The sequence below is a fragment of the Heterodontus francisci genome, chromosome 6 (assembly GCF_036365525.1).
Source record: "Heterodontus francisci isolate sHetFra1 chromosome 6, sHetFra1.hap1, whole genome shotgun sequence".
Taxonomy (NCBI): domain Eukaryota; kingdom Metazoa; phylum Chordata; class Chondrichthyes; order Heterodontiformes; family Heterodontidae; genus Heterodontus; species Heterodontus francisci.
Window position 1 is genome coordinate 12249566 of NC_090376.1, and position 16545 is coordinate 12266110.

The window sequence follows — 16545 nt, forward strand, 5'->3', positions numbered from 1 at the left end:
TGTGTGGAGCATAAAACTGTTGGGCCAAATGACCTGTTTCTGTGCAGTAAACTCTATGTAAGCTCATGTAAGTAGAATGACCACTTGGGTGAAGCAGAGTAGGACCATCTGGCACCTATAGAACCCAGAAGCCTTACCATCCTTGCTGAAATGTGGTGCCCAGAACTGGCCACAATACTCAAGATGGGACCTAACCAATGTCTTATAAAGGTTTGGCATAGCTTTCGTGCTTTTGTACTCAATGCCTTGATTTATAAAGAAAGGATCTTGTATGCCTTTTACAGCCATATCAACTTGTCCTACCACCTTCAAAGACACATGTATGAATACTATTCCTGCACCTCCTTTAAAATTATACCACTTAGTTTCCATAGTTACATAGTATTTACAGCACAGAAACAGGACATTAATCCACTGGTCTAGGCAGGTGTTCATACTTCACACGAGCCTCCTCCTACCCTTCATCTAACCCCATCAACGTATCCTTCTATTCCTTTCACCCTCATGAGTTTATCTGGCTTCCTATGCTATTTGTATTAAGTTCCACATTCTCACCACTCTGTGGGTAAAGAAGTTTCTCCTAAATTCTCTGTTGGATTTATTAGTAACTATCTTAAATTTATGCCCCTAATCTGGTCTCGTCCTCAATTGGAAACATCTTCTCTCCATCAGAAGGCATTTGACAAGGTCTCACATTAAAAGTTATTACGCAAAATAAGAGCTCATTGAGTTGGGCACAACATTGCATGGATAGAGGATTGGTTAGCTAACAGGAAACAGAGAGCTGGCAAGATGTGAAGAGTGAAGTGCCACAGGGATCAGTGCTGGGACCTCAACATTTTACAATTTATATTAATGAGTTGGATAAAGGGACCGAATAAATGGTTGCTAAATTTGCTGATGACAAAAAAACGTAGGAAAGTAAGTTGCGAAGAGGACATAAGGAGTCTGCAATCGGATATAGATAGGTCAAGAGAGTGGGCAAAAATTTGGCAAATGGAGTATAATGTGGGAAAATGTGAACTTAGCCATTTCAGCAGGAAGAATAGCAAAGCAGCATATTATTTAAATGGAGAGAGAATGCAGAACTCTGAGGTACAGAGGGATCTGGGAGTCCTGGTACATGAATCACAAAAGGTTGGTATGCAGATACAGCAAGCGATTAGGAATGCAAATGGAATGTTGTTGTTTATTACAAGTGGATTTGAATATAAAAGTAGGGATGTTTTGCTACAGTTGTATAGGGTATTGGTGGGATCACATCTGGAGTACTGTACACAGTTTTGGTCTCCTTATTTAAGAAAGGATACAAATGCATTAAACGCAGTTCAGAGAAGGTTCACTTAACTGATACCTGGGATGGGGGGGATGGGTTATCTTATGAGGAAAGGTTGGACAGGTTGGGTCTATATCCATTGGAATTTAGAAGAATTAGAGGTCATCTTATTGAAACATATAAGATCCTGAGGGGACTTGACAGGGTGGATGCGGAAAGGATGTTCCCCCTTGTGGAAGAGACTAGAATTAGGGGTCACAGATTAAAAATAAGGGGTCGCCCATTTAAGACAGAGACGAGGAGAAATCTTTTCTTTGAGAAGGTTGCGAGTCTTTGGAACTCTCTTCCCAGACACAGTGGAGGCAGGGTCATTGAATATTTTTAAGGCAGAGGTAGATAAATTCTTGACTAAGAAGGGAGTCAAAGGGTATCGGGATAGGCGGGAAAATGGAGTCGAGGCCACAAGCAGATCAGCCATGATCTTATTAAATGGCAGAGCAGGCTCAAAGGGGCCAAATAGCCTACTCCTGCTCCTAATTTGTAAGTTTGTATCTACCCTATCAAACTTTAAAGACCTCTATTAGGTCACCATCTAGTCTGCTCTTTTCTCGAGAAAAAAGCCCAGTCTGTTCAATCTCTCCTGATAGTTCTGGTACCAGTATTGAGAGGTTAAGCCTCATAAATCTTTTGCATCTTTTTATAAAACCGAATTCGGAATTGCTCACAATATTCCAAATGTGATCTAACCAAGGTTCTATACATAGAATCACAGAATGGTTACATCACAGAAGGAGGCCAATCGGCCCATTGCGTCTGTGCCAGCATTCTGCAAGAGCAATTCACCTAGTCCCAAGTTTAACATAATTTCACTATTTTTTAATTCTATTCCTCTAGGAATGAACCCCAGTGCTTTGTTTGCTTTTTTATGGCCTTATTAATCTGCATTGCTACTTTTAGTGATTTTGTGTACCTGTACCCTCATATCCCTCTCGTTTCTCTCCCCAAATCACTTATTTTTCAAGGAGTAAGTGATCCCCTTATTCTTTCTACCAATATATACCAAATCACACTTATCTATATTAAAGTTTGTTTGCCAATTACAAGTCCATTCTGCATTTATTAATAAGTTCCTGTATTTTGTGACAATCCTCCTCTGTATTAAACTACACCCCCTAATTTGGTGCCATCTGCAATTTTGAAAACGTACTTCTGATTCCCGAGTCCAAATCGTTCATATAGTGGATAACAATGGGCCCAGCACTTGAAAAGCACCACTTCCTATCAATTGCGAATCTGAGTAACTGCCTTTAACCCTTACTCTCAGTTTTCTGCTTTGTCGTCAGCTTGCTATCCATTCTGTTACTTGTCCAGACTCCAAATATTCTGACCCGAGTCATGAGTCTACAGAGTAGTACCTTTTTGAAGGTCTTTAGGAAATCCAAATACATTGGCCTGGAGTTTCTGCCTAGTTGCGCTAGTTTTTTTCAGTGCAATTTGCCTGAAATCAGCATAAGCAGCACAAAAGATCACAGAATTTTAAGCGCGAATTACATTAAGCACAACCGAGTTTCTGCGAACTTTTAGCTGGCCCCACCTAAAAAACTGTCCATGTCTCCAGGATGAATTCATCACCACTGGGAGTTTCACTAACTGTGCTTGCTTGTGCGCTTTCACAGAAACTCTAAAAATTAAGCTGATTTTTTTGACTATAAGGACGCTAATAGGAAAGTGTCTGTATCTTTTTCAGTCATTTTCAGTAATTTAAAACCGGGTTACTCATAGGTGGTGGATTGACTGATTAAAAATGTTTCCACCATTTGACCCTTCCCTCGCAATTGGTACAGCCCCCTGCCCACCACCGACTATCTCTGTCAATCAGGCTGCCTGTGGGTGGCAACCCCACTTAAAAGGAGCCCTGCAAGTAAATTCTGCAGGACATTTGGGAAATCCGTCCTTGTGGGTCTCCTGACCTCAACAGCCACCCTCCCCCCACAGAACTCGCCTTCAGGCTAAAATCCAGGTTTATATCTTTAGTCATCTAGGAAATTTCAGCTCTGGATGCCCTTCCTTTCCCCCAGCATAAACATGACTACCGCTAACTTAACGAATGGCTTTTAATGACAGTCAAAATTTGGATAATCTCTCTAAATGAAAAATCACAGGATATTCATATGTTTCATATCTTTTTACTTGAAAATCCCCTTCACAAAATATTTAAAATTCCAACATTAGCAAACACACTGTGGACATAGTATATAAAAAAAAAACTTAATAAGCAAGCCATGTTCAGAGATTTAGAAAGGACTGAGCAGATCGATATCCATTTGCTTGACGAACATGACTCAATAGCTTCCTTTAAAGTGGAATGGGTTCAGAGGTTCATAAATGACCATGATTTTTGCTTTTCACCCTTTTTAATGCGACTTTGTTGATTTCCTACATTACAACAGTGCCTGCACTTTAAAAGTATTTCAGTGGCTGTGAAGTGCTTTGAGACGACCAGAGGTCTTGAAACACGCTATATAAATGTAAGTATTAATTTCTATTTGTACAAATAATTACTAAATCCAATTTTTCCTATAGGACACCACGCATATGCAAAATCTGTACAGTGGCAGACCTCTTGTGGTTTTGCTGCCAGTATGCCAGAAGATATGCTGCTGCACCACGTAATGCATGAGGTATTAGTCTGTTGCTGAGGTGCTTCTGTCTGCAAGATAGTCTGTCCCTTTGAGGCCACAAGATACAGCTTGCTACCATTATGACACATCCTGATGTCAATGAGATTTGTTGGTCTTCTGCGGATACTGAAGTCAGTCAGAACATCGAGAATTTCTCTTGTTGATTAGGCAGTACCTGCAAAAGCCCCAGCTGCTCCCCAAAGTCAGAATAAACCATCAAAAATGACTGGCTCTTTCCATTTTGATTTTCTTTGCATGACACAGAAATGGTGCATATATGATGAGGTGCTTTGCCTGAAGCATGAAAGACATATCTCAATATAGATCTGATAGATGGATAGATACATATTTCCAACCATACTTGGCAGCTTGATTTCAAACTGGAATTGGACTTCTTCCTATTTATTGTGAATTTTGTGTTCATTAATAAAAGAATGCCAACAACAACTTGCACTTATATACTGCATTCCAACATAAAAAATGTTCCAAGGTGCTTTGCAGATGACCTATCGAAAACAGAAACTGAGCTAGGAAAGGAGACATTAGAAGGAGGGACTAAAAGCTTGGTCAAAGAATTCAGCATTGAGGAAACTTTAAAAAGGGAAGAGAGATACAAAGACCAAATGTTTAGTGAGGAAATTCTACAGAATAGGACAGGTAGCTGAGGGCTCAGTCTTTGGTGGGGCAAATGAAACTCTAGAGGGTGGAGTATACGGGGCATATAGGGCTGGAGAAGGATGGGTGGTAGGAGGGCAAAGTCATGGAGGGATTTAAAGTCAGAGATCATTTTGGGGACTAGAGCATTTTGCCTTTTTCCGCATGTCAAACACTCACAAATCAGATGTACGAGCGCGTTAGGTGCAGAGTAAATTTTCTCCTCCCCTGCCTTAACCTGAATTTTGGTAGAGTGACAAACAAGGGAGTCAAAGAGGGTAGGCAGGAAAGTGGAGTTGGGATGGGGAGTAAATGCTGGCCCAGCCAGCGACGCCCACATCCCATGAATGAATAAAAAAAACAGATCATCCATAACCTTATAGAATGGCGGAGCAGGCTTGAGGCGCCGAATAACCGACTCCTGCTCTTTGTTCGTATGAGTACTCAGTGGTGCACAGGTGTGACATTCTCAATTCTAACACCAGCCATCCATTTGGCCAGAGCAAGAACGGCAGTATAACATTACTCCAACACATTTCATTGTGAAACCTTACAGGGGAGTGTGAGAGGGAGTGAAATAGAGAGAGTGTGAGACAGAATGTATGAGGTGGGGGGTGGGGAAGGAAGCAAAGAAAAGAAAAAAGGAGAGTGTGCACAAGCAAAGAGAAAAAAAGAGAGAGAAAAAACACAGCTATTCCCACACGCACTTCTTTCCTCCAATCTGGGTTGCATTCAAACTCAGGCCTCAGATGAAGGGATTATTTCTAATCCATTGCTGTGCTTCTGTTTCTTTCCTCATCACAATGACAGTGCTGCCATGCAGTGCTGCAACACGGCTGGAGCCAAGGCTTCCAAATCATGTTATTTAGAGACAGCTGATTGGGGACTGGTGTCAGAGTCTCCTGGTGCTCGTCTACTGCCTTTCTCATCACTTCCAGAATTTGGTGATATCGGGGTTCAGAAGTGGGTGTCAAAGGCGATGATTCTGTTGGGTCTGTCAAAAGGTTGTACAGCAAAGGTGGGTCATGGTGACTGACGAAACCTCCGTAGCAAAAGCAAACATGTGTGTCGAAGCAACCTTGTGCCCCTTCTGGATAGAAGTTTGGTGTGAAGAAGTGGGCTTTCCATACAGAGGAGCCTGTGATAAATGTAATGGGATAGACAATACATGAGATCATAAAAATATCAAATAAACCATTTCTGTGGACAACTGTTGCAGTTCACTCAGGTACTATGACCACCTAACAGCTGAGGCCAGGGTCTTCCACAATCCAGTTTTATATACAGAATGCCTGTCACACTCAAGTATAGGTTGTATAATGTGAAAGCACTGTGACCAAACATAATAAAGTACTTGGAAATTCATTCCATTCAATCAAATGAACAAAAAAGGGTAAATATTTTTTCTAGATAGTTATTTTTTATTTCCCCTCCCCAGAGCTTTCCTCTCTCCTGAAGTTGCTGTCTGCTGCTGGGGTGCAGTCCAATAAGGACAGGGCACCCTCCAGTAACTCCAATGCAAGTAGCCACTTTTCAGCTGTGAGCCTGCATGGCAAGTGTTTGGCAAGTTATCCTACCACGAACTGCCAAGCTTCACTGGACATCCACACCCTCACACTGTCTATCAGGGATTTCTGGGAGGTCACAGAATCACAGAATAATACAGTGCAGAAGAGGCCCTTCGGCCCATCGAGTCTGCACCGATGCATTAAAACACCTGACCTGTCTACCTAAACCCATTTGCCAGCACTTGGCCCATAGCATTGAATATTATGACGTGCCAAGTGCTCATCCAGGTACTTTTTAAAAGGATGTGAGGCAATCTGCCTCTACCACCCTCCCAGGCAGGGCATTCCAGACCGTCACCACCCTCTGGGTAAAACAGTTCTTCCTCAAATCCCCCGCCCCTCACAAACTTGTGACCCCTCATAACTGACCTTTCAACTAAGGGGAACAGCTGCTCCCTATCCACCCTGTCCATGCCCCTCATAATCTTGTACATCTCGATCAGGTCACCCCTCAGTCTTCTCTGCTCCAGTGAAAACAACCCAAGCCTATCCAACCTCTCTTCATAGCTTAAATGTTCCATCCCAGGCAACATCCTGATGAATCGCCTCTGCACCCCCTCCAGTGCAATCACATCCTTCCTATAATGTGGCGACCAGAATTGCACACAGTACTCCAGCTGTGGCCTTACCAAAGTTCTGTACAACTCCAACATGACCTCCTTGCTTTTGTAATCTATGCCTCGATTGATAAAGGTAAGTGTCCCATATGCCTTTTTCACCACCCTATTAACCTGCCCTTCTGCCTTCAGAGGTCTATGGACAAACACGCCTAGGTCTCTTTGTTCGTCGGAACTTCCTAGTGTCAGGTCATTCATTGAATTCATAGGTCAGCAGAAGCAGCAGGTGAAATGCCCCGCACTGACCCAGGGATACTGAATGTAAATTAATGACCAGATCTGCTAACTCGACACAGATCAGGGACAGATCTCCCTGTGTGGTTCAGTTAATCAAAGACCAGCAAATTGAGCGGGGTGAGCTTGGGTGTTTTGGTGATAGAAGGGGATATCGGCAGTGTAGTGGTTATGTCACTGGAAATAGCAATTCAGAGGCCCAGACTAATAATCCAGAGAATGAGAGTTCAAATCCCAACATGACAGTTTGAGAATTTGAATTAAGATTGGAAAAAAATCTGGAAACAGAAAACTAGTACCTGTAAAAGTGACTGTGAAATTGTGGCATTGTCGTAAAAGCCCAACTGGTTCACTGTTTTCCCTTTTAGTGAAGGAAACCTGCCGTCTTATCTGGTCTGGCCTATACTTGACTCCAGTTCCACACCAATTGACTCTTAACTGCTCTTTGATGTGGCCTAGCAAGCTACTGCAGGAGTTCAAGAAGGCAGCCCACTGCCATCTTCTCAGGTCAGCTAGGATGGGCAAGAAATGCTGCTGGTCTTGCCAGTGACAGAAAAGTTAAATCTTTTGGACACCATTGCCTGTCACTCATTTAAGGTAAACTTATGATCGAAGCCTAAACTACCAATCATTGAGGCCCAACAAATCTTATTCGGGTCCCAACGGGGAAGATTATATAAGACAACAACATTGGGAAAGACAAGACCTCTGCAACAGAGGTTAGAACAACAGGAGCTTGTCCCGAGAATGACAACATTGAAGAAGGCACAACAGCTTTGAGTGTGTTGGTCTGATCACCTAGTAGTACTCAAAGACAACTCTCTACTTCAAAAAGGTTGTATGAACTGGTGCCAATCATTTAAAGAAAATTGTTTGTGTAGTACTTTTCCAAATTTACTACCCACCAACCATTTGGACATCAGTAAGGGCCAGTGTTTAGATTGCAAAGACAAATACTACACAGTGACAATTTGCATTTATATATCAGCTTTTAGAACCTTATGCCACCCCAAAGCACTTTACAACAAATGAAGTACTTTTTTTTTTAAAAAGTGTGGTCACTTGTTTAGTAGGCAAAGGTGCCAGCCAATTTGCACTCAGCAAAATCCCAACAACAAATGAGATAAATGACCAGTCAAGTTTTTTTTGGTGTGTTTGGCTGAGGGATAAACATTAGCCAGGACATTGAGGGAAATCTCTCTGCTCTTCTTTGGAATAGTGCCAGGGGATCTTTTATGTCTGCCTGAGAAGGCAGACGTGGCCTCGGTTTAACACCTGATGATGGCCACTGAGCAACTCTTCAACATTTGTGTTTGCAGTTCAGGCTAAAGCACAGGTAAAATGGATTGTGAGGCAAGGTGGACAGTGATAGAGGGAAAATGGTGGAAGTATGTGTAATGCCACTGCTGAGAGAAAAGACAGATTACAGTCTCAGATGTAGACCCTTCACCAGAATGCCACTGCTGAAGGATCTATGGCCTGAAATATTAACCAGCCTTCTCTCTTTTCAAATGCTGACACCCTGTGTGCTTCTGGTACTTTCTGTTTTTATTTCAGATTTCTCAGATTGCCATTCCAGGAATGCTAAGCATTTGGTATCGCAATAGAGACCTGCATTGATTGGCATATTGTGGCAATATGAATTGTAACTCATTGAGTAGATTTTGTAGTGTGTCGTAGGCGTGAAGAGTTATATAATACAAAATCAGCAGCAGTAGGAAGCTCTGCTGGTTTAAAAACGCCTTTGCTCCTTCTTCCATCCAGTTTTCTGCTGTCTTTTGACCAGGTATGATCCCACAGATACAGGTAGCTGTCTGTTTTGAGAATGTAATTACCCCATGACAATTTTACCTAAGCAGTATCCAACCTAAATATGGATAAAGGAATTCATGGTGTAAACCGTTCACAGGAAGTGTGCACAAACAGATTTTTATTATATATTTACTATATTGTAGACGAATTGAACTGGGGCGGCGCAGTGGTTAGCACCGCAGCCTCACAGCTCCAGTGACCCGGGTTCAATTCTGGGTACTGCCTGTGTGGAGTTTGCAAGTTCTTCCTGTGTCTGCGTGGGTTTCCTCCGGGTGCTCCGGTTTCCTCCCACAAGCCAAAAGACTTGCAGGTTGATAGGTAAATTGGCCATTATAAATTGCCCCTAGTATAGGTTGGTTGTTGGTGGAATATAGGGACAGGTGAGGATGTAGTCTGAATTTGGCATTAGTATAAATGGGTGGTTAATGATCGGCACAGACTTGGTGGGCCGAAGGGCCTGTTTCAGTGCTGTATCTCTCAATCTAAATCTTGATCTCCAAGCTGGCAAATTAGGAATCAAGGCCAACTATAATCTTAAACTGAAGGGGAATTAGAGGCTGAGGGCTAATTGGTCAAGGGTATTCAGATGAAACTCAGTTCCAATGTTTATATATTTCCATTAAAAGTTCCTATTTAGAACGGAAACTGTCCATGCAAACTTGACATGCTGTAACTATACCCTCCTGGCATGGGCGATGGGAGGGCAAGGAGAGTGAAACTACAATCTGACAAGTTTATAAAAATTACAGATTTATCTAATGGAAACAGATTAAAATAAATATATAACTTGATTATGGTGATGGGAAGAATATGGAAATTTAAAGCCTATCCACTTAGAAAGCTTTAACCAGTTATTGTAACATTTTTAAAAAATTCTATTTGAAACCACTGCTGCTCCAATCATCCCAGAACTGCTGTATCATAAATCTGTCAGTCACTTATGAATGCATGAAATATCACCCCAGCATAATTACTTTTGCATATTAAGAAGACATATTATATGAAGATGAGGACTAGATATGACAGCAGGTGCTGCAAAACACTAATATGATTAAAATTGGTAAAGTGCTCAAGCAAGGTATTGCCTACAGTACTACATACTGCCCAAGATGACACTGTCACACCAGTATGTTATATTAGCACATTTCTTGACGTCTTGTTCAGTGAATCAGAGGTTACGACCTTTAACAATATGGGGTTATGCCACCAGGGCCATTGATCTTCCTAGTCACTTCCTTCATTTTTGATTTATATGCTCCTTACCTCTTCAATCATGACTTATTGCTGTTTTGCTTTGGGTTTATCTACAAGGTATGAATCTTTATGAACTCGCTCAGTTGGTAGCACTCTCGCCTCAGACGGTTGTGGGTTCAAGCTCCCCTCCACAGACTTGAGCACACAATCTCTGCTGACACACCCAGTGCAGTACTGAGGGAGTGCTACATTGCCAGAAGTGCCGTCTTGCGATGTGACATTAAACCAAGACCACATCTACCCTCTCAGGTGGATGTAAAAGATCCCACATCACTAGCCAATACTTATCCTTCCATTGGTTAGAACTAAAAACGCAAGTTTTAGTTAATATCTCATTACTGCTTATGGGCCCTTGCTTTATGCAAATTGCCTGCTGGATTTCCTATGGTGACTTCAAAAGCAGTTGATTGCTTGGAGACCACAAAATACTGTTTAAATGCAAGAAGCTTGTTCTTTTACTTGTGGGCCAATGGCCAACGTGCGTGGCGGTTGGAGGGGGTGGGCTCAAGTTTATTTTAAATACAATGAACTAAGCATTATAAAAGCTATGATGTGTCAGGTTTGTAAATCTTCTCTCCTATCAATCTCAGTGTAAACTAACCAGTGCGGGCCAAGTTAGTTTGCGTGAATATGTATGAACATTTGTGTGTAATGTTTGTCTTCTCATACCATTATATCAAAGATGAAAAAATACACTTGTTGAGCTGAACCTGAAATTTACCAGCAGTTACAACTATTCTTTTTTTTTAAAAAAAAAAGAGATACAGCACTGAAACAGGCCCTTCGGCCCACCATCAACCACCCATTTATACTAATCCTACATTAATCCCATATTCCTACCACATCCCCACACCTCCTACCTATACTAGGGGCAATTTATAATGGCCAATTTACCTATCAACCTGCAAGTCTTTGGTTGTGGGAGGAAACCGGAGCACCCGGCGAAAACCCATGCGGTCACAGTGAGAACTGGCAAACTCCGCACAGGCAGTACCCAGAATCGAACCCGGGTCGCTGGAGCTGTGAGGCTGCGGTGCTAACCACTGCGCCGCCCTACGACTGACCTTCAAAAGCTGCTTTAACTATTTAAACCAGTGCCTCAATAGGGAGTACTGGAGCAGTAAAGAGAAGAGACAGCAAGACATCAAAAATGGTCCAGACATGTAGGCAACACCAAAAGGATATGTACAAACGAACTACAGAAAGCACCAATCTGTCATGTATTTGAATGTCTTAATATACCGACAGCCAATGCATCTATAACTAGGTTACATTACAATACCTGAAAGGAAAGACTTACTGTGCCTTGGATGCCAGCGAACTGCACTTAAATAACTGTTACAGTAGTGGAACAGAAACTCATGCTCTGACTGCTGCACTTCACCCAGGAGCAAAGGCATCAGGTCTTGACCATCGATTATCCTGGGGGAGAAGGGTAGAGGCAGGTTTAATATTTCAGTTGCTGATGAAAAACACAAGATCAATTGTCAGCTGATATTGGAGGGTTGGTGGGTGAGGAACGGGTAAGAGAGAAAACAGAAGAGTACATCTGATGCATTTGGCCCTTTTTGCATTGCTGCTAGCCAGCGGTGTAGGCTGAAAATGAGAAGCGCACCAGCACACAAGAAGGGAGAAGCACGCCAACTCTCTATAGCCACACGCTGGCTGAAATGCTGTGAGGCGCCGAGGCGGGACCGGAGGTGAGGGGAGGCATGGAGTATCGCGATGGGTGGTGGGCCCATCGCCTCCCCTTCGGTCAGCGGTGGGATCGACCAATGACGCGGTCACAGGGAGAACTGGCAAACTCCGCACAGGCAGTACCCAGAATCGAACCTTCCGGCCCAGAGGCCAATTGGGGCCTTTAAGTGGCCTATTAATAGCTAATTAAGGGCCTTTTCCCGACACCGTTGGGATCTTACCAGCAGCGTGGAGGGTGGGGGGGGGGGGGGGACCTCCACCATGCATGAATGCCTTGTAAAACGAGGTGCCTTCCCTGCGGCCTTGTGGAAGGAGGTGGGGTGGGGGGTTGGGGGAGGCAGCCACTCCCTTGTGGGCAATTTATGACCAGCAGAGGACCCCCACCAGGAACAACTTTACTCTCCAGGAGCCCCTCTCCCTGGACTGCATGACCATCCCCCCCCACACCCGTCCTCACCAGGGCATTCCAGACTGGCCCCGGTGCCCCAGTCTCACCTACCTCTGTTCTGGGGTTCCATGCTGGACTTGGATCACTCCTGGTGGTGCTGCCGATACTGCTAAGCTCCTGGTTTTCCAATTGGCCGGCAGCTCTTGAAAGCGGGATCCCCGTCCCTTTAAAATCTTTAAAGAGACAGGGATCGCATCTCCTAAAACTATGATTCAAAAAGACGGGAAGATCGCTCCAGGAGGGCATTAAAAGACAGAGGCGGGGCTCCCCCGGTGGCCCCTGATGTGGGGTCTGTAGGCATGGAGAATCGCGTCAGAATGGGGGGTGGAGGGCCAGTTGCCTCTCCGTTGCCCAGCCATCTTCTTGGGGGTGGGATAGGCTGACAATGGCCTTACCACCCTGAGGTCAACTAAGGCTCATAAATGGTCTATTAAAAGCCTCTTCCCACCACCGTTGGCTTCTTACCAGCAGGGGGGGCGCCTCCTTCGTGGGAAATTTGAGACCCATGGAAATCTCCCACTGGGAACAACTTTACCTCCTGGGACCTCCCCTCCCCCTGAATCCACAATCGACATGATCTTCAGTCTAGCAACTGCAAGAGAAATGCCATGAACAAAGGAGACCACTATATATTGCCTTCATCAACCTCACCAAGGCTTTCGACCATGTGAGCACAGGTGCTCTATTTAAGCCGCTCAGAAAAATTGGCCAGTTGTTGAAGATGCTCGGTGTGATCTCCTCCTTCCACGACAACATAAGGGGTAAGGGTCAGCTATGATGAGGCAACATTGGAACCCTTCGAGGTCCTCAGTGGCTTCGACACTTTTTGTTATATTCTCTTTGCTGTTTCAGTTCATCTACAGGATTTGCCTATTTACATACCAGGAAGTTGTTCAGCCTTACCCGCCTGAGATCCAAGAGAAAAGTGTGCCAAAAGAGTTGCTCTATGCTGAAGATGCCGCAATATCATTCCATACTGAGGAACACCTTCAGCTGCAAATGGCCAGACTTTCTCATGCCTATTAAAGAGTTTGGTTTGATCATCAGAATCAGGAAGAAAAATGTCATGGTCCAAGATGTTGCTATACCAGCATCAATCAACATTGATAATGTGACGCTGGAGGTTGTCGATAGCTTCACATATCTAGGCTCCACAATCACCAGCAATCTGTCAATTGATACTGAAATCAACTCACACATTGCAAAAGCGGCAGCTATGTCCAAGCTGAGTAAGAGAGTGTGGAACAACGGCAATCTGACGGAGAACACCAAACTGCAAGTGTACAAAGCCTGTGCCCGCAGTGCACTCCTCTTCAATAGTGAGACCCAGTCAACATATGTTAGGCAGGAGAAAAGGCTGAACAGTTTCCACCTTCAATGTCTCAGACATATCCTTGGCATCTCTTGGCAGGACAAGGTCACTAACTCGGAGGTCCTGGAGTGTGCTAATTTTGTCAGCATGCCCTCAATATGAAGCCAATAACGTCTGTGATGGCTTGGCTACTTTCATGGGATGGATCACAGCCGTACACCCGAAAAGCTTCTCTACAGTGAACTGACCACTTGGTCACGACCTGGTGAATGTCAATACCTCTGCTACAAGGACACCTGTAAGCGAAATATGAAGATGGCGGACATCGACACAGACAACTGAAAGATGACCGTCAACGACCAGGACCTCTGAAGGCTGACTGTTTGGTGGGGCATCGGAAGAGATGAGAAGAAAGGGAAAGCTCAGCTGGCTGAGAAGAGGGCCCAGAGAAAGCAGAGGCCATTGAAAACTGCACCTTCTCAGCCCAGTGCCTTCATCTGCAGCAAGTGCACAAGAGACTGCCAACCAGAATGGAGCTCCTGAGCCATGCCAAGCAATGTTGAACATAGAGTTGACCACCAATGCACAAACCATTGTCTCACAAGATGGGAGGCTGCCAGCAGAAAAACAGTGATCTGAACTGGAGAATGCCAGTGACTGAATAGTTAGTGTTCTACATGTAGAAGGAAATATCTCACAGAACTCGACTGAAACAAAGACAGTGAACAGGAGAGATAAGGGGTTGGGGGGGGGGGGGGGCGGGAGGGGAAAGAGGGCGGCAGTGAGGGGTAAAGAACAGGTGTTAGGAACAGGAACAGAATGAAGGGTGAAAGAGGAGGATTTGGGAGAGAGTTTGAGAGAACAGGTCAAATAGGCTGCCAGTCCTGGTTCAGAGGGAAAGGGAGCAAGAAGCAGAATCGTTTCAGAAGAGTGCAGAGTGCGTGCAAGGATGTGTGGCTGGAGGAGATCACAGGGGTGTGGTGGGCCAAGGCCACAGCTACATTTGAACAGAACCACAAGTGTCTTAAATTCAAAATTTGGGGTATAGGAAGCTAGTGGTACTTGGTGAGTGCTTGGACTGTGGGGCTTTGTGCAGGTTAGGAGAAGCCAGCACTGTTCTGGAAATAGTGTAATTTGTGGAAGGTGTAGTCAAGGAAAGCATTCAAGGAGTTGAGATGGCCACAATAAGAACTTACATTTATTTAGCATCTTTCCCCACATCAGGATACATCAAGGCCAATGAAATACTTTTGAAGAGTAGACACTGTTGTAATGTAGGAAAAAATAGCAGCCAATTTATACACAGCAAGCTCCCACATATAGCAATGACCAGATCATCTGTTGTTTTTTTTAGTGACGTTGAAGTATAAATGTTGGCCAGGAGAACAGATAGAACTCCATTGCTCCTATTTGAATAGTGTCATGGGATCTTTCACACTTACTTGAGAGGGCAGATAGGGCCTTGGTTTAACGTCACATTGGAAAGATGGCACATCTGACAGTGCAGCACTCACTACTGCACTGGAGTGTTAGCTTGGGTTATGTACCACGTCTCTGGGGTAGGACTTGAAACCTACAATTTTCTGACTCAGAGATAACTGGGCTACCAATTGATCCATGGCTGACACCTAAGGTTCACAGTGGTCCACCACCATGATTGTGACTTTCTCCTTTCTCCCCTGCCCCGGTTGCTTACCGGTTTCTCGGCATCGCGGCTTTTGCTAGGTTGACGATCGTTGGGAAAAGATCCATATTGCTGGTTGGCTCGTCGATGCTCCTGCTCGCTGTCAACATTCCGGGCCATCGGAGGAGCCCTGGAACTCGGATGCCACCTTCCCAGTTTGTTGCTTTTCCGCCTAAACATTTAAGAAAGAAAATCCAAAGCCTGTGAAGGCGGCAAAATGTGGACAGAAAAACAGCAGGGGTGTAGACATAGAATGGTTGCTGCATTTTCCTACATAACAATGGTCAGTGCACTTGAAAAAATAATCCATTGTGATTAGAGAAGGATTGTTCTTGTTAGAGCATATTTGGCTAAGAGGGCATTTAATAGAGGGGTTCAAAATTATGAGAGGTTCTGACACAGAAAATAGGGAGGAGCTATTTCCACTGACAAAAGAGTTAGTAACCAGAGGACACAGATATAAGGTAATTGGAAAAACAATCAAAGGGGAGAGAAAGAGAATTTTTTTTCTACGCAGGGAGTTGGTGTGATCTGGAATGCACTGCCTGAAAGGGGGGCAGAAACTGATTCGATAGTAACTTTCAAAAGGGAATTAGATAAATAGAAATCATAGAAAATTAATGACACAAAAGGAGGCCATTCAGCCCATCATGTCCATGCTAGTTGACGAACAGCTTCCCAGCCTAATCCCACCTTCCCGCACTAAGTCCGTAGCCCTGCATTTCACGGCTCTTCAAGTAGACATCCAAGTACTTTTTAAATGTGGAGAGTGTTTCTGCCTCTACCACCCTGTCAGACAGTGAGTTCCAGGTCACTACCACCCTCTAGGTGAAAAAATGTTTCTTCATCTCCATTCTCATCCTTCTACCAATTACTTTAAATTTCTGCCCCCTATTTTTTGGCCCCTCTGCTTAGGTAAATAGGTCCCTATTCACTCTATCTAGGTCCCTCATAATTTTATACATCTCAATTAAGTCACCCCTCAACCTCCTTTGTTCCAAGGAAAACAACCCAACCTGTTCAATTTATTCCTATAGCTAAAATTTTCCAGTTCTGGTAACATCCTCGTAAATCTCCTCTGCACCCTTTCCAGTGCAATAACATCTTTTCTGTAATGTGGTGACCAGAACTGTACACAGTACTCAAGCTGTGGTCTAACTAGTGTTGTAAACAGTTCCTGCATAACTTTCCTGCTCTTATATTCTATGCCTTGGCTAATGAAGGAAAGCATGCCATACGCCTTCGTAACCTCATTGACCTGCCTAGCTACCTTTAAGGATCTATGGACATACCCTCCAAGGACCATA

General features: G+C 44.0%; 1 protein-coding gene across 4 annotated transcripts in view; it reads right to left on the reverse strand.

Moving 5' to 3' along the window:
* Nucleotides 1-3446: 3446 nt before the first annotated feature.
* The window catches only part of LOC137371138 (steryl-sulfatase-like), a 132295-nt gene continuing 119196 nt past the window's right edge, over nt 3447-16545 (reverse strand). For all 4 annotated transcript variants that reach the window (XM_068033139.1, XM_068033136.1, XM_068033137.1 and 1 more), the window contains 3 exons: nt 15251-15410; nt 11397-11518; nt 3447-5749 (listed from right to left, as the gene is read on the reverse strand). In XM_068033139.1, coding sequence (XP_067889240.1) covers nt 5376-5749; nt 11397-11518; nt 15251-15410 — 656 coding nt within the window. In that variant the 3' untranslated portion in view covers nt 3447-5375. The remainder of the gene's footprint in view (nt 5750-11396; nt 11519-15250; nt 15411-16545) is intronic.